This window comes from Mauremys reevesii, linkage group 6, assembly GCF_016161935.1.
Source record: "Mauremys reevesii isolate NIE-2019 linkage group 6, ASM1616193v1, whole genome shotgun sequence".
NCBI lineage: Eukaryota > Metazoa > Chordata > Testudines > Geoemydidae > Mauremys > Mauremys reevesii.
The window spans coordinates 122,872,968-122,891,227 of record NC_052628.1 but is presented as its reverse complement, the minus strand read 5'-3'; the positions used below and the strand labels follow the sequence as shown (position 1 = coordinate 122,891,227).

At 42.8% G+C, this 18,260-nt stretch overlaps 1 protein-coding gene across 5 annotated transcripts in view; it reads right to left on the bottom strand.

Moving 5' to 3' along the window:
- Positions 1-299: 299 nt before the first annotated feature.
- Positions 300-18,260, bottom strand: part of ABCA1 (ATP binding cassette subfamily A member 1) — a 140,436-nt gene continuing 122,475 nt past the window's right edge. For 4 of the 5 annotated variants that reach the window (XM_039544424.1, XM_039544425.1, XM_039544426.1 and 1 more), the window contains 13 exons: positions 14,571-14,686; positions 14,334-14,478; positions 13,348-13,471; positions 12,409-12,538; positions 11,402-11,522; positions 10,704-10,766; positions 9,966-10,072; positions 9,168-9,309; positions 6,481-6,615; positions 5,505-5,608; positions 5,212-5,304; positions 4,737-4,980; positions 3,200-3,340 (listed from right to left, as the gene is read on the bottom strand). In XM_039544424.1, coding sequence (XP_039400358.1) covers positions 3,200-3,340; positions 4,737-4,980; positions 5,212-5,304; positions 5,505-5,608; positions 6,481-6,615; positions 9,168-9,309; positions 9,966-10,072; positions 10,704-10,766; positions 11,402-11,522; positions 12,409-12,538; positions 13,348-13,471; positions 14,334-14,478; positions 14,571-14,686 — 1,665 coding nt within the window. Of the gene's footprint in view, positions 3,341-4,736; positions 4,981-5,211; positions 5,305-5,504; positions 5,609-6,480; positions 6,616-9,167; positions 9,310-9,965; positions 10,073-10,703; positions 10,767-11,401; positions 11,523-12,408; positions 12,539-13,347; positions 13,472-14,333; positions 14,479-14,570; positions 14,687-18,260 lie in introns of all 5 variants that reach the window. The other variant, XM_039544429.1, reaches the window with a different exon arrangement.

Sequence of the window (18,260 nt, the reverse complement as noted above, 5' to 3'; positions counted from 1 at the left end):
CTAATATTCCACAAACAGTTATTAGCAAATACAAATATATATATTTATTTTTAATGAAAATGTCCATTGAAAGATTTAACTTAAAAGTTTTGCTGTGAAATCTCTAGATTTTGCAAAGTTAATAGATATTCCAGTGCAAAAATAGATCCCATTACAGATAGCATAAAGTGCTTGGAATGAAGGACCAACTGTATTTTTTTGAGGCGGGGTGGGGGAGTGGGGATGAGGAAGGGGAGAAGCACTTTATCTTGGGAAAAATAACATGTATAGTCCTTATTGAAATACAAATATACTACAAAAAGGGTTGCAACAATTTAATAGCATACAGTAAGTGGTAACATTGTTTCAAATACATAAATGCCCTAAATGCAGTTCTATTATCAGAGTGGTTCACAATTGTAACACGTGTGGCACTTGGATAATTTTGCCTGACATCCAACTCCAAGGGCAGAAAGAAGTAGTTGGAAATCATTCCAGCGTGTGAGAGAGAGCAGTATGTGAGAACTGTATGGCACAGGCTGGATTCCATACAGATTAAAAAAATGTACAAGAGTCTGAGATATCTCCAGGGACTGAAGAGGTGTGAAATATTTCTGTTACCTTCAACATCTAGTGTAACTTTTCTTTTTATCATAGAAGCCAGGTTGTGCATTAGGACTCTTTAAGGCTTTCTTCTTTGGCAGGGTTAGGTGAAATGAGCACATTGTGAGTACACGGTCTACCCACTGCAAATGAAATCATACATGAAAAACCTGCAACCATCTGTATGGGTTTAAAATAAACCCCATTGCAGTGGGCTCAAAACTTGCACACCCCACTGTGCATTGCAGGATTGAGTCTATAGCTGTAGTCCTTCTGTTGAGATTGTGAATTAGTGCCACTTGTGGTGTTGGTTTTCAGAGGTATTAAATGTTCAGTTAACATTTAACTTCATTGACTCTGAAAATCATATCATAGCCCTGATCCTGCAGCCCTTGGTATCATGAGTTACAGATGCAGGATTGGGCCCAATATTTATAACAGCTCTGCTCCTGAAAATATAATGTATACTGTTAATCATTTGATGAGGATACTGTAGGGAAGTCTGAGTTCTTGTAAGTACAATACAGATTATGCTGTAAGAAATGAGGTATGCTAACCCCTTCTTCTGTCCTTTCCCCTCTACAACAGTATTCTGTGGATTAAATTATGAATACAGTATGTAAAAGGCACTTCAGCAGAGCTGTAGATTAGTTTGCTTTATCCCAATGCAGAAATACAGTGAGGACAAAGCTCTTTGCACAGTGTTTCATTTAATAAAATGTTGAATTTTTCAATGCCAAGATGCCTGGAAGTATATAAATAATCATCACATTGCCTAATGCTGTTAAGTGATCAGTTCATGGCACTTTCCGTATTTATTAGTGTAGGACTTCAGGGCATTTACTGAAAAAAATCAAGTCATGATGGAGGAGTATCAAGAGGTAATAAATAACTGTGAGGCCCGGGTTCGTTGCCCTGTTGACCTCAGTGGGGCTGCTCATGTGCTTAGAGTTGAGGCTGGCTCTAAGGGTTGAAGCACAGCTCAGGTGCCCGATGAACACATTAGTACAGATGTGCTCCCATGGCACAGCCAGACAAGAGAGGGTGTCAGTAATTCTCACCATGATAAACATTTTTTTGTAAAGTTTTGAACTTTAGATTACGGATTGCTGTCACTGTGGTGTTAGAGTTTATGCGCCTAGTTCCCAAGGGGAACTTGAATGAGGTGGTTTCCCACACGAACAAAAGTATATTCTGTGGTTAGGTTCACCTAATAACTGAAACTACAGCACATTAATCTAACCATATCTCAATTTCCATGTAGGAGTTTCAGGCAAATTGTTTTAGCTGAAGCCAGGGCTAGTGGTACTTGTTAGAACACACAATCTGGGATTTGCACAGACCATGTTACATGCCTATAACAAAGTTATCACTGAAAACAGCATGACAATGCCGACATAATGTAATAAATTACACTATGGCTAAAGATCTAATTGAAGCATTTCCATACCCTAACTATGCTGCCTTTTTAAGGACATATAAATAATACTATTGAAAAAAATTGACATCTCTTCAAGTTTTCAGTTTAAGTGACAAAGCCAGAAATGACACCACATTTGAGCTAAGCAATAGCAAATTTCAGATGCTGGTTACCTTTCTGCTGCCGAATGGGAATTCAAGAATAGACACTACATAGCAGAGTGACGGTCTTTTGTTTTATAATTTACTCTTGGCATTAGCAGCATATGCAACCAGTGAGTGTGCTGCTCTAGGCTGATCACTAGTTTTGCTTCTCATCCACTGCTCTCTACTCAGTCCTTGCGCAGCCATCCAAGTGGCACTACTGTGGTAACTCTATAGGAGTAGCAAAGTACTTAACTTCATAAAGGCTAGTTAGGGAGCAGATGATTGGTCACCATGGTAGTGGGACAGTCCCATACATTTGCAAGGTTCAGTTGTGCACACTGCCACCCCTGCAGCGGATGATGAGACAGGATATCAAATCTCTGCGTACCATCTACATATGGTATGCTTTGTGGGTTAGGATTATTACCAATTGACCACCACCAGTCTATACAGATCTTTACAGAGTAGTTGGTCAGGTGGTTCCCCCCCCCCCCACCACCACAAAATAAGGCCACAACACTGTGCCTTTTGGTAACTGGTTGGCACTAACTGTTTCGGTGCATTTATTGCCGGCAATGCATGTAGCACCAGGGAAATTCCACTCCCAATATGAAAATTTTTTCAGAGTATGAATGTGCACACCTTTAAAATATCAATAAATAATCACTGGCCATGATTCCTCAAACGATTGTTGCAACCCTAGGAAAAGTATATGGTGTAAGAACAAAATACAGTATGGCTGAAAGCCCATAGTGTCCAATGGGTTCCATACTACAGTTTCACAGAGTTATACTGTAATGAACTAGATTCAAGTCAGTCACTTGAGAACAGTACAACAAGGCAACGACTCCAAGAGGCACTGCCTCTGTAACTGAATTTTGTTTTCATTGCATTGAATTGCATTGCATTGAATGGTTATCAGTAGAGTGTCCAGTTTACGTCTTTCCCTCTGTATCCTCCAGCTTTCTCCTTTGGGAATATCCCATTCCGTGCAAAGGAAGGTGCGCTGTGTCGTCCTTCTGCTCAACACCATGTCCTTGCCTAGGGTAGCTCACACGCAACTTTCTTTCACCTTCTCATCTTGCAGAAAGGAAGTAAGGATTGCAATGTCCACAACAGTCTGGTTTTTGTGCAATGACATGTCCTTTGTGTGGTCATCATCACTTTGGTCCTTGGCAAAGTTTACAAATACCTACAAGAGAAAGGGTCATGGAGTCTTTAGTCACTTTGGGTTCTGCTTAGTGCAGGATATTTTCCTCTACGAACTGTTTGTTTACCATGGATTCAACCCTGCTCCCTACTGAAACCAATGACAAATTTCCCACTGGCTTCAGTGGCAATAGGTTTAAGTCTGGTATCTACATCTTGTCAATTAAAATAGAGTTACAGAAGCACACAGTAAGCAGCATTGTCCAAAGGCCTCAGCTGCCTTATCAGCTGTTCTGGCTACTGCATCCCTCTTCGTTGCACTGGTTTCACTGGTCACTGCATTGAGCTCAACATCTTATTGATCAATTTCTTCCTGCTCACAACCCTCATTTCATCTTACCTCCCTCTGCATCCTCCTCCCACCCTTTGCGTCTGATCACTCTTGCTTTCAGACTCCTTTTCCAGTATCCCCAGAGTGGGACCACTGTGCCACGCATTCTCCGCAAAACCCTTTCAACACAGATCTCTTCACACCTTTTCCTACTTCTGTACTGCATAGTGCCAGTGCTAGATTATAAACTCTTTGAAGCAAAGGCTCTGTCTTTTAAAGTCTCCTGGAAGGTGCCATGTATTTTTACAGTGCTATGTACCTTGCATTTATAAATACCGCTTGTGTTTACTGCATGCTGTATACCTTGTACTGTAAAGTATTACCTTGCACTACTATCTGAGGATTTCAAAGGCTTTATAAACATGAATTTCGCCTCACAAGACCACTGCAAGGTAAGCGGGCATTCTGAACCCTATTTTACAGATGAAGAAACACCCACACAGAGGGTTAATGACTTTACCCACAGTCACACAGGATATCTGTGGAACAGGGAACAGAAACCACGTATCCTAGTGTCCAGTTCTGTACAATTGCAAGACTATACTTCCTCCCTCCAATGTGTTTCTCTTAGCTTTTATGTCGCATTTAGCCTGCATGTTTGGTCCAGAGTAGGGAGAAAAAGATGCAGTGGATAAGCCAATTACAACAATGATGATAATACCTAGCTCTTATGTAGCCCATTTCATTAGTAGATCTAAAAGTGCTGTATAAAAGGAGGTCAGGAGCATTAGCCGCATTTTACGGATGGGAAAACAGACACGGAGAGGTGAAGTGACGCCCAAACTAGTTGCAGAGTTGGGAATGGAAGTCAGGTCTCCTGAGTGCTCTATCCACTAGGCCCCACATAAGTATCCCATTTGCCTTTCTACAAAGGTGAGATTCATTGACACGTTACAGTCTCCACTTAGGAAATACTCAGCTGAAGACAAATGGCCAAACTCTGCTCCCAGTTACACCCTGGAGGTCCACTGAAGTCAGTGGAGTTACTCAGGGTTTCCCAGCTATGTAAAGAGAGGAGAATTTGGCTCACAGTGCACTAGAAACTTACTTGGTCAAGTGTAGTCTGAGAAACGGAGTAGTCTTCTATGTGGAGTCTTTTTTTGTTCTGGGAGAGGATACTAAATATCCTAGCCAGAGAGGATGGCGAGGATGGGAGCTGGTACTGAAGCATGTTCCGATGCTTCTCCTTCAGGACGCTGCCAGGAAAGGCAAGCCCAAAGAATTCCTGAACGGGCTTCAGGTTAGGGTTTGCCCCTGCTATTCGCACTACTATTGTATAACCATCTCCAAACCTGCAAACAGCAGCAAGCAGAGGAGTTTAGGTGAGTCTCTTTGAAAAAGGGGTGTCATTTAAAATACACAGCCATTTCCTGTAGCTTAAAGAGCAACAAGAAAGCCACATAAGAAGAGCCGAGGAAGGAGAAAAATCACTCATGTCACTATCTCAGCAGTTCAGATTGAACTGCCCTAGAAAAGCAGGCCCATTGACAAGCGTATGGCCTGTGAAAATTGAAAGCACTCACCTGTTCTTCAGATGCTGGACGCTGCCAAGACACCTGAACCGCCCGTTGACCATTATTGCCATTCGAGTGCACAGGGCTTCACATTCTTCCATGCTATGGGGGCAAATGAAAAAACATTTAACCCTGCAAAAAGCCTGCATTTTCTGAAATCACCACCACCACATCATACCAACCTGCATTTACAGAAATGAAGCAGCTGAGCTGAATGTTTAGATTTCAAACTCCACCCCCAATTAAATCAGACTGGAGAAATACAATGCAGTATATACCCAACTATAATGAACACTACATGCCTGTGAGATGTAAGCACCACTGATCTCCCCTCCTTGATGATGCTCAGGGCACAGTTCCATAAGAAACGGCGTGCTTTGGGATCCATTCCCGTGGTTGGCTCATCCTGAAAAAAACATTTAATAAACCATGTTATACTATAACATGCTACTGATACACTATTTCATATACAATGACAATATTTAACTGTGAAGAGTGAAAACCCACACCCATCCAAATGATTTTTACTGGAAAAGTTTAAAAGAAGAAAAAATGTCATAGAAATTTCCTCCCCCGCCTTTTTTTTTTTTTCAAAATTTAAAATATTTTTCCCAGAAATTTTAACTTAGTAAAAATTTGTTCAGCTCTATTGTTGGTCAAAATTGGGGAACAAATTTTGTGAATGTTGTAAACTTTTTTCTCTAATTAAAAAATTTGGTCATCAATTTCAACATTGGAAAAAATTAATGAGCTCTAGTTTAAATAGAATGTGTAGCTCTCATTCATCACATACTATGGATGTTAGCAGCTCTTTTTCAAGAATTCACAAAAGGAAAGATAAAACCATTGCTTTCTTGACTGTTCTTTTCTCAAACTGTTCATACATAAAGGGCTGGATCCGATCATCCATCTATGCACAGAACTCCCTTGAAGTTAAGGGAGTTTTGTATATAAAGCAGTGGCAGGCTATCAATTCTTAGTGAGTATCCAAATCTAGACGGTCATTGCCAAAGTAATTGGAAACAACTCTCTGGAACAAATTTCCAAAAATAGAGGCCTGAAACTCATGCCATATATTTTGCCCTATATTTGTACATGTAACTATATCATGTTCACATATAAGTTGGCTCTTCGCACATACAAATGACCTGTTATGCATTTAAATGTATACTTCATTGCCAAATGGTAAAACTTCACAGACTTCAATGGGAACAGCATTGAGACCTAGTTATTTTTTAATGGAAAAAAATGTTAATACATGAAGAGTCGTGAACTCACCAGGAACACCACTGGAGGGCTCCCAATCAGGGCAATAGCAGTGGAGAGCTTGCGTCTGTTGCCGCCACTGTAGTTCCCAGCATATTTTTCTCCATATTTCACAAGGCCCAGTTTACGAATTGCCCATTCGCCAACCTATAGGAAGAGAGGGCAACATGACCTTCTGAATGGATATCAATGGGTGGGAACTACTGCGCTGGAAGGTAAAGAGTCTTTGGGAAATAGAAAAATATTTATAAAAATTAGGGCCTTCAGTTAATTGTAACTGATTAAAAAAATTAGTTGCACTTATGACAATAGAGCATCAATTGAAATTTATTAAATATTTTTTGATGTTTTTCTACATTTTCAATATTGACTTCAATTACAACACAGAATACAAAGTGTACAGTGCTCACTTTATATTATTTTTTATTACAAATATATGCACTGTAAAATGATAAAAAAAGAAATAGTGTTTTTAGTTCACCTCATATAAGTACTGAAGAACAGTCTCTTTATCATGAAAGTGTAACTTCCAAATGCAAATTTTTTTTTGGTTACATAACTGCACTGAAAAACAAAACTGTGTAAAGCTTTAGAGCCTACAAGTCCACTCAGTCCTACTTCTTGTTCAGCCAATCGCTAAGACAAAAAGTTTGTTTACATTGAGGGGAGATACTGCTGCCTGCTTCTTATTTACAACGTCACCTGAAAGTGAGAACAGGCGTTTGCATGGCACTTTTGTAGCCGGCGTTGCAAGATATTTACATGCTAGATATGCTAAACATTCGTATGCCCCTTCATGCTTTGGCCACCATTCCAGAGGTCATGTGTCTACGCTGATGATGCTCGTTAAAAAAATAATGTGTCAATTAAATTTGTGACTGAACTCCTTGGGGGGAGAACTGTATGTCTCCTGCTCTGTTTTACCTGCATTCTGCCATATATTTCATGTTATAGCAGTCTTGGATGATGACCCAGCACGTGTTTGTTTTAAGAACACTTTCACTGCAGAGTCGACAAAATGCAAAGAAGTTATTGATGTGAGATTTCTAAAAAATAGCTACAGCATTCGACCCAAGGTTTAAGAATCTGAAGTGCCATCCAAAATCTGAGAGGGATGAGGTGTGGAGCATGCTTTCAGAAGTCTTAAAAAAGCAACACTCTAATGTGGAAACTACAGAACCCAAATCACTAAAAAAGAAAATCAGCCAGCTTTCAGGTGACATTGTAAACAAGAATCAGGCAGCATTATCTCCTGCAAATTGTAACCAACCTTGTTTGTCTGAGTGATTGGCTGACCAAGAAGTAGGACTGAGTGGACTTGTAGGCACTAAAGTTTTACATTGTTTTAATTTTGAATGCAGTTATCTTTGTACATAATTCTAGATTTGTAAGTTCAACTTTCATGGTAAAGAGATTGCACTACAGTATTTGTATGAGGCGAATTGAAAAATACTATTTATTTTGTTTTTTTTACAGTGCATATATTTGTAATAAAAATAAATATAAAGTGAGCACTGTACATTTTGTATTCTGTACTGTAATTTATATTAATATATTTGAAAATGTAGAAAATATCCAAAAATATTTAAAATAAATGGTATTCTATTGTTTAACAGCGCAATGAATTTTTTAAATCGCTTAATGGCCCCAATAAAAATAGATCCAGTTATACAGCACTCTCTCTGGATAATGCTCAGTGCCAATTCACTTGGTGGCAAGCTGCTGTTTCCTAGGGCTTGCAGTAACATGACTCATTGTGCGCTCATTCCTCAAGGTGCTTGCAGTTACTACATACTACCACTGCAGCTGAAGGCCCTTAACCTGATTGGGGAAGATTCTCAGCTGCTGTAAACGGGCACAGCTCCTTTACACAGATATGGCCCATTAGTATTTCCAGACCAGCATTCTATTAATATCTACCACATCTGGGATGTAGATGGTGCACGTTACTGACAGCATGAGAAATCAACAGCAGAGAGGGAGTAAGTTGATACAGATAGTTGATAGTACCAATGGCCTGAAAGACTGCTCCAGCACTGGGAACACCCAAATGTCAGTGTTCAAATAATGAAAATTTGCACTCTATAAACTATGAGTGGCCAGACTGGGAAGCCCTTACATTGGTGAGCATTTATTCCCAATGAACTCAATGGGACTACTCAGAGTAAATGATCAGCAACAGGAATAAGGATTCCACCATTTGTCCCTAAATAAGCATTCCTTAAAGCAACAGATCAGTCTAGGAGTAATGGTGACCAATAGGAAAAGCCTGGGGAGGGTTTAACTGACTTGAAACCCAGGTTTATTGGTAACATCAGCTGCTCTGGGCAGGACATAGTTGTCCTAGGTAGGAGTGAACAAGTAGAACACTTAGAATCATAGAATATAAGGGTTGGAAGGGACCTCATCTAGTCCAACCCTCTGCTCAAAGCAGGACCAATCCCCAATTAAATCATCCAACAGATTTTTGCCCCATATCCCTAAGTGCCCCCCTCAGGGACTGAACTCACAACCCTGGGTTTAGTTGGCCAATGCTCAAATCACTGAGCTCTCCCTCCCTTGTTTGGTACTGAAAAAATACAGCAGATGAGAATTTCACTATTCTGTCCAAACCGACGGATTAAAGTGGGCAGTGGAATGCATGCCAGCAAAAATGTGTAAACAGTTCAGCCAGGGTCTGTGATTTCTGTTTTGCGTACCTGGCAGACCTCTTTCTCAGGAACACCCCGTAAAAGTGCAAAGAACTCCAGATGTTCTCTCCCTGTCAGCAGCTCATTAATAGCATCAAACTGAGGGCAATAGCCCATGTTCTGATGGACTCCTTGGATATTAGACAAGATACTGTAAAGCAAGAGAAGATCCATAGTTAGGGTTGTGCAACATCCATTGCCTTTTCAGGTAGGGAACACAGAACAGGGATCTGGAAGTATCAAACACCAGTGGCTTAGGCAAAGCTGTAAATGGATCCCAAAAGCAATTTGGGGTCACAGTAATTTCTTTTAAAATGTGACTGTTAATCACAATGGGTACCATTGTCAAAAATTCCTGTGTAACTTAAGACCCTATGGGCATGTCTATGTGGCAAGTTATTGCGTGGCAAGCAGGACTGCTACAGCACAGTGAAAGTCCTGGAGTGCCAGCAGGAAGACAACTTTGACTGTGCTCGAGCAGTGTCCACACGGGGCATTACTGTGCAGCAAGCTGATGTGCTGGAGTTTCATACTGTGGCTTGCTGCACAGTTAACTTGTTGCATGGACAAGCCCCAAGCCCCATTTTGAAAAGTGACTTGGGATTTAGGTACATTTGAAAATGTTACCCTATGACCTTGACTCAGCAGAGCACATGTTTAAAGTGAGGCAGGTTTAGCCCTGGTGCAAGCAGGGGCCAGTCTAGCAAAGTCAGTGGAGTTACATTGCTTGGGAATTTGAGCACACAGGAAGGAGAGAAGCCGAGGATTTTCTTTGGTGTAAAGCAGAGGGAAGTGTCTTCTTCTCACCTGTTTCCCTTCAGATAAGCTTCTCCTCCCGTCACATCTGTATCTCCAGTTAGCATCTTGAAAGTTGATGACTTGCCAGCGCCATTCACTCCCAGGAGGCCAAAGCACTGAAAACATTAAAGAGCAGATGAGCCCATGTGTATTTGAGTGCATGATTTGGCCTGCAGAATCTTTTATTACTGACAATGACAGGCATAAGGCAGGAAGAAGTCCCTGGACTCTCAGAGCTCAGGGTGAGAATGAGGGTCTATAGGAAAAAAACATCTTTTTTTTTATGTATAAACATGAGCAAATTTGGTCTGGAATTAGCAAGACAGACTAACTCTGGCTCTGCCCATTCTGACAGCTGCTCTTCAGTGTAATACCACATTTTCATAGGAAGTTTCTGAACTTTTATTTCCAACTGAAATCAATTGGAAGGGAGAAGGGAACAAAAGCATTTTATCTAGAGGAATAGCCTCAGACTGCATACCAAACACTAATGTATTTATCCTGCCACCCCCAATGAGGTCCAAGAGTGCGATTATCCTTGTTATCCTGAGGGATTTAGTGATTTGTCCAAGGTCACATCCAGAGTCTGTGGCAGCGCAGGGAATTGTCTTAAGCACAAGACCATGTCTCCTCTTCATTACAATGAAAACCTCAAGGATTTCAGTTCCTATCCTACTCTTTCCTTCTACTGCTCCTAAATAGTTCAGTAAAAAGAAACACAGATCTAGATGACAAATTGGACATTACCTCCCCAGGAGGGATTCCAACACAGATCCGGTCAACAGCCGGTTTTCTCTTCATTCTATAAATCTGAAACCAGGAAATAAAATTAATGAGAATGACCAATGTGGGAGGTTAGGAGAAGAGAGAGAATCTGAGCCCCACGTACTTCCCAAGACATCCTTAAGGCTCCAGTCCTGATCCCCTTGGACTTGATGGCTAAATTCTCATTGGACTTCAGTGGGACAGGATCAAATTATACTAGCCATACTCCCGGAGGTGACTGGTGGTCGAGATAATCAGGGGAGCTCATTCTGGGGTCTGCACTCAGGCATACAGGGCCAGATCCTCGGCTAGGGATAATTGGCATAGTTCTGTTGATTTCATTGGAGGGTCTGGCCCAGTACCTGATTGGGGAAGAAACTGTAATGTGTCAGACAGTGCCCCAGACATGCGAGACTTGTGCCAGAGATGCATGCATTTCTGGATGCAGACGCACTGCTGACATCCAACACATTTTACCTGATGGAAGTGAACTGCCTTTTAAGCCTGTGAATAGAATGTATCTGGGCCCTGACTCAAAGTCCACTGAAATCACTGAGAGTCTTACCCTTGACTCCCGTGGGCTCTGGATCAGGTCCTGTGTAAGCTGTGTGGTACTGGTGAGGGACTGCCCCAGCCCCAACCTATCTAGGTAAGCATGAGCAGCCCTCTCTCTCTCTCACCTTGGTCAGCTCTTTGATTTCAAGGATGTCACTCTGTCCACCGCCACTAATTATCCTCTGCCTCTCCCTCGTCACATCCTCGTCCTCATCATTCACAGAAGGCAACTTGGCACTGACAGGCCTTCGAAGGGGAACAAGTCAACATGTGAAAAGGAAAAGAAGAAAGCATCCAAGGTGAATGCATTACAAATGAAAGACAGAGAGGGTGAGACAGGTGTCAATCATGCACCAGCATCCAAACAGAACACACCTGGGGAAGCTCTTCTGGGTTTGCAATTCAGCCCTGTGCAGGAGGCTAGCAAGCTGCTTCCCTCCCACTTAGGCCTTCAAAGCGAGGCTTCAGTACACAGGCCATGTGCTGACCCTGTGTATGCAGGGGAACTTCACCCATAGTGAATGCTGATCTGTTTGGTGTCAGAGATTCTATAAATCTTAAATTCAGGCACATGACTCCTAAGGCCTCCAGCACACTCTTGGGCTACTGATTATTGCTATGTTCACATAGCGTCCTCCAGACAAAACCAGTTTCACACCAACTAATGTTTGCTCAAGTTCAAAATATTGCCAAGGACCAAAATGTTCTTTCTTCGAGATGCCTCCCACAGCTTTTCTCAGGCTGCTTTGATTGGCTTGGGGTACACAGGGAGATGGGTTTGCACTAGAATTTTAAAACTGTACTAGTGATGCAAACTTTGGGCCCATTCCTGCTGCCACTCAGGTAAATGGAAAAATGACATACAGGGTCTGGCTGCACAATAATTTCCCACTGTGAATTGACAATGAGGTGGTACAATGGCTGGCTGCACAAGCATCATCATTAACACAAGGTTGCTAACTGTGATTTGACCTCGCTGATTGTCTAAGTTGTAGCATGGGTCTTTTGTAGTATGACCGGGCCAGCTGAATCCTATCTGCCACTGAGCCAAGAGCACACCTCAGGCTTCTGTGCATCTTCCCACCCCATGCACCAGCCCACAACACTGAAGCATGGTGCAGAGCAAGCTTACCTCGGTTTGATGAAGAACCTGTATTGGATGAGCACTGTGATAAGGAAGAAGACTGCCCCTTCCACAGCCATGGCAAAGAGGTTCCGTCCCACCAGATCCCAGGACAGAGGGGACACAAAACGGTTCTCGCCTGTTTGGAAAAGCCAAAGCACGTAGTCAGCTTTGCACAGCGGCTGGAGAGACTGATACAAAGATGAAAGGCTCTTGCCCGGAGAGAGCTTGCAGACTAATTTTAGACAAGATGCAATGAGAGGGTGATACTAAGGGGAAAGAGAAGACAAAGATAATAAGATCATGCGGTGACCCAGTTTTGGCTTGTGCACGTAGTACTTTTCTAATAGTGAAATTCAGATGTTCATTGTGCTAGGTGCTGCACATAGCTATAGTATTAAAACAGGCTCTACCTTGAAGAGCTTACAATCTAAACAGACAAGACAGTGAAAGGAAGCATTATCCCCATTTTACAGAGGGGGAACTGAGTCACAGGGAGATGAAGGGACTTGCCCAAGAGCACACAGAAAGTCTGTGGTGATGTCAGGAGTTGACCCCTGCCCTTCTGACTCGCAGCCCCAGTGCCTTAACCACACGACCATCCTTCCTCTCAACTTGATGCTGCATTTCATACAACTACATTTTTGTATTTTTAAAGAATCAACGGACTCCCTAATAACTCAAGCTCCCTAACAGTTGAGAACCATTTGCTCACTAGTCCAGGTAAAGAATCAGACGGGATATCTACAGGCTCTGGCCAGTTCAGAGCAGACCTCTGTACTGTTTTCACTACTGTTAGCTAGGCACTAATCCTGCCAGGCCCTGTGAGCCAAGGGCCCTCAGTTCTTGGTGAGTTCAATGGGAGTGGAAGGCGGTCAGCACCTCCCAGGCTCATGCCCTAGATGTCCAGCTGACGTTATGGATCCCACATTGTGTGAGGTCACTTACCAAACCTTTCCAAAGCATCGGCCATGGCCTGATTTTTCACCATGTCGATCAGTCCCCGCCCCAGGCAGAAGTGGGGGAAGATGAGGAACACAGACTTCAGGATTTCATTGATGTTGTTCAACTTCTAATGGAACAAAAGCCAAGCACAAATCAGCCACCTGAGCAGCTTCTCAGGGTGAGAACCAAAAAGCAGGGAGGTTTAGCTTGCTGAGGGTGACTGTCCTGTGAATTTGCTTCCCAGTGGGTAGACACAACCACTCCACCACCAACCTCTGACAGCAAGGATTAGACAAACAAACCTGACAAATAATGGGGGAACCCTCTGGACATGATTATAATTGTGCCTCAGGACCCCATGGTGCTAAGCACTATATGTACCAACATCACAAAGATAGTCTGGCCCAGAGAGCTCACAGTCCAAGATTTAGATAATATGCTTGAGGTGAACAAATAGGGCTGGGGTCGAGGTAATGGCAGAGAGGTGGGGTTGCCATGCACTGTCTCAGCACCCATAATAGTCACAGATTACCATCAGCTGAACTAATGCCAGGCAGGCATGGGATATCCCATTCCCCCAGGTCTCCAGAGGGCAGGGGACTGGTATTCTTATCTCAGCTTTCATTCCCACCTCCAAGTGAATACAGAGCTTAGCTTTTCTGCACAGCTTCTTTCCCTTTGACTATCGATTTGAAACAGCTGAAGAGTTGTAAGCCCCTTTCAGCAAGGTACATAAGCACGTGACTAGTGCCGCTGATGTCAAAGGGGCTACTCTTGTGCTTAAAGTTATACACATGCTTACGTACCTTGTTGAACTGGGGTCTTCTGGGCAACATGCCTCACTTGCTCCACCATTCCCTATTCTGACCTAGCCTTCCCTACCACTCCCCTGAACACCAGGGGATACAGAATGGACACCGGGCACTCGCCAGTTCCTAAGGGCAATGTAAAGCAGTGGGGTGGTCAGCGACGCATCACTGGGAACATACATTGTTGGTAAAGAGCTCGAGGACGAAAGTGGCCACGCTGCCATTTATGCCAATGAAGAGATTCACACTGGTCAGCACCACGTAGGCTGTGCTGGGGATCTTGAACACAAAGGAAGCTGGGTACATGAGTGGTGTTATAGACCACCTGGTAAGCAGAAAGACACAGTGTAAGACACGCTCATTCAGAGCACACAGTCCACTGGGGCCTCACAGATCTCCTCGAGAGGTGCAGCTTACCCATAGAGCAGGAGGAGAAGGGCCAGCGCGGGCAGGTTGGAAGAGGACACGTAGGACTTCTGTTGGAAGCAGATGAAGATGATGATGACCAAGGTGGCTGGAACTATGTAGTTGCACTGGGAGGAGGAAAAAATAGCTCCAGGTTACTTGAAAAATAAAATAAAATTTTATCCCCATATTGACTGGGAACATGTCACCTCAGGACGAAATGCAGAGACAAAATTTCTCGATACTTTAAATGACTGCTTCTTGGAGCAGCTGGCATGGGAACCCACAAGGGGAGAGACAACTCTTGATTTGGCCCTGAGTGGAGCGCAGGAGCTGGTCCAAGAAGTAAATATAACAGGATCACTTGGAAATAGTGACCATAATATAATAACATTTAACATCCCTGTGGTGGGAAGAACATCTCAACAGCCCAACACTGTGGCATTTAATTTCAAAAAGGGGAACTATGCAAAAATGAGGGGGTTAGTTAAACAGAAATTAAAAGGTACAGTGACTAAAGTGAAATCCCTGAAAGCTGCATGGACGCTTTTCAAAGACACCATGATAGAGGCCGAACTTCAATGTATACCCCAAATTAAGAAACACAGTAAAAGAACTAAAGAAGAGCCACCGTGGCTTAACAACCATGTAAAAGAAGCAGTGAGAAATAAAAAGGCATCTTTTAAAAGGTGGAAGTCAAATCCTAGTGAGGTAAATAGAAAGGCGCATAAACACTGCCAAATTAAGTGTAAAAATGTAATAAGAAAAGCCAAAGAGGGGTTTGAAGAACGGCTAGCCAAAAACTCAAAAGGTAATAACAAAATGTTTTTTAAGTACATCAGAAGCCGGAAGCCTGCTAAACAACCAGTGGGGCCCCTGGACGATCGAGATAGAAAAGGAGCGCTTAAAGACGATAAAGTCATTGCGGAGAAACTAAATGAATTCTTTGCTTCAGTCTTCACGGCTGAGGATGTTAGGGAGATTCCCAAACCTGAGCTCGCTTTTGTAGGTGACAAATCTGAGGAATTGTCACAGATTGAAGTGTCACTATAGGAGATTTTGGAGTTAATTGATAAATTTAACAGTAATAAGTCACCGGGACCAGATGGCATTCACCCAAGAGTTCTGAAAGAACTCAAATGTGAAGTTGCGGAACTATTAACTATGGTTTGTAACCTGTCCTTTAAAATCAGCTTCTGTACCCAATGACTGGAAGATAGCTAATGTAATGCCAATATTTAAAAAGGGCTCTAGAGGTGATCCTGGCAGTTACAGACCAGTAAGTCTAACGTCAGTACTGGGCAAATTAGTTGAAACAACAGTAAAGAATAAAATTGTCAGACACGTAGAAGAACATAAATTGTTGGGCAAAAGTCAACATGGTTTCTGTAAAGGGAAATTGTGTCTTACTAATCTATTAGAGTTCTTTGAAGGGGTCAACAAACATGTGGACAAGGAGGATCCAGTGGACATAGTGTACTTAGATTTCCAGAAAGCCTTTGACAAGGTCCCTCACCAAAGGCTCTTACGTAAATTAAGTTATCATGGGATAAAAGGGAAGATCCTTTCATGGCTTGAGAACTGGTTAAAAGACAGGGAAAAAAGGGTAGAAATAAATGGTAAATTCTCAGAATGGAGAGGGGTAACTAGTGGTGTTCCCCAAGGGTCAGTCCTAGGACCAATCCTATTCAATTTATTCATAAATGATCTGGAGAAAGGGGTAAACAGTGAGGTGGCAAAGTTTGCAGATGATACTAAACTACTCAAGATAGTTAAGACCAAAGCAGACTGTGAAGATCTTCAAAAAGATCTCACAAAACTAAGTGACTGGGCAACAAAATGGCAAATGAAATTTAATGTGGATAAATGTCAAATAATGCACATTGGAAAAAATAACCCCAACTATACATACTATATGATAGGGGGTAATTTAGCTTCGACGAATCAGGAAAAAGATCTTGGAGTCATCGTGGATAGTTCTCTGAAGACGTCCATGCAGTGTGCAGAGGCGGTCAAAAAAGCAAACAGGATGTTAGGAATCATTAAAAAGGGGATAGAGAATAAGACAGAGAGTATCTTTTTGCCCTTATATAAATCGATGGTACGCCCACATCTTGAATACTGCGTACAGATGTGGTCTCCTCATCTCAAAAAAGATATACTGGCACTAGAAAAGGTTCAGAGAAAGGCAACTAAAATGATTAGGGGTTTTGAATGGGTCCCATATGAGGAGAGATTAAAGAGGCTAGGACTTTTCAGCTTGGAAAAGAGGAGACTAAGGGGGGATATGATAGAGGTATATAAACATATACAACAACATATACAACAACAAGGGTAATGTCGTGGTTGGAGTCTGCTACAGACCACCAGACCAGGGGGATGAGGTGGACGAGGCTTTCTTCCAGCAACTAACAGAAGTTGCTAGATCACAGGCCCTGGTTCTCATGGGTGACTTTAATCACCCCGATATCTGCTGGGAGAGCAATACAGCAGTGCACAGACAATCTAGGAAGTTTCTGGAAAGTGTAGGGGACAATTTCCTGGTGCAAGTGCTGGAGAAACCAACTAGGGGAAAAGCTCTTCTTGACCTGCTGCTCACAAACAGGGAAGAAATAGTAGAGGAAGCAATAGTGGATGGGAACCTGGGAGGCAGTGACCATGAGATGGTCGAGTTCAGGATCCTGACACAAGGAAAAAGGGAAAGCAGTAGAACAGAGACCCTGGACTTCAGAAAAGCAGACTTCGACTCCCTCAGGGAACTGATGGGCAAGGTCCCCTGGGAGAATAACATGACGGGGAAAGGAATCGAGGAAAGCTGGCTGTATTTCAAAGAAACCTTATTGAGGTTGCAGGAACAAACCATCCCGATGTGTAGGAAGAAAAGTAAATATGGCAGGCGACCAGCTTGGCTTAACAGTGAAATCCTTGCTCGTCTTAAACACAAAAGAACAGCTTACAAGAAGTGGAAGATTGGACAAATAACCAGGGAGGAGTATAAAAGTATTGCTCAGGCATGCAGGTGTGAAATCAGGAAGGCCAAATCACACTTGGAGTTGCAGCTAGCCGGAGATGTTAGGAGTAACAAGAAGGGTTTCTTCAGGTATGTTAGCAACAGGAAGAAAGTCAAGGAAAGTGTGAGCCCCTTGCTGAATGAGGGAGGGAACCTAGTGACAGAGGATGTGGAGAAAGCTAGTGTACTCAATGCTTTTTTTGCCTCTGTCTTCACAGACAAGGTCAGCTCCCAGACAGCTGCACTCTGCAGCACGGTATGGGGAGGAGGTGACCAGCTCTCTGTGGAGAAAGAAGTAGTTTGGGGCTATTTAGGAAAGCTGGACAAGCACAAGTCCATGGGGCCGGATGCGCTGCATCCGAGGGTGCTAAAGGAGTTGGCCGATGAGATTGCAGAGCCATTGGCCATTATCTTTGAAAAATCATGGCGATCGGGGGAGGTCCTGGATGACTGGAAAAAAGCTAATGTAGTGCCCATCTTTAAAAAAGGGAAGAAGGAAGATCCAGGGAACTACAGGCCAGTCAGTCTCACCTCAGTCCCTGGAAAAATCATGGAACAGGTCCTCAAGGAATCAATCCTGAACCACTTAAAGGAGGAAAGTGATCAGGAACAGTCAGCATGGATTCACCAAGGGCAAGTCATGCCTGACTAACCTAATTGCCTTCTATGACGAGATAACCGGCTCTGTGGAT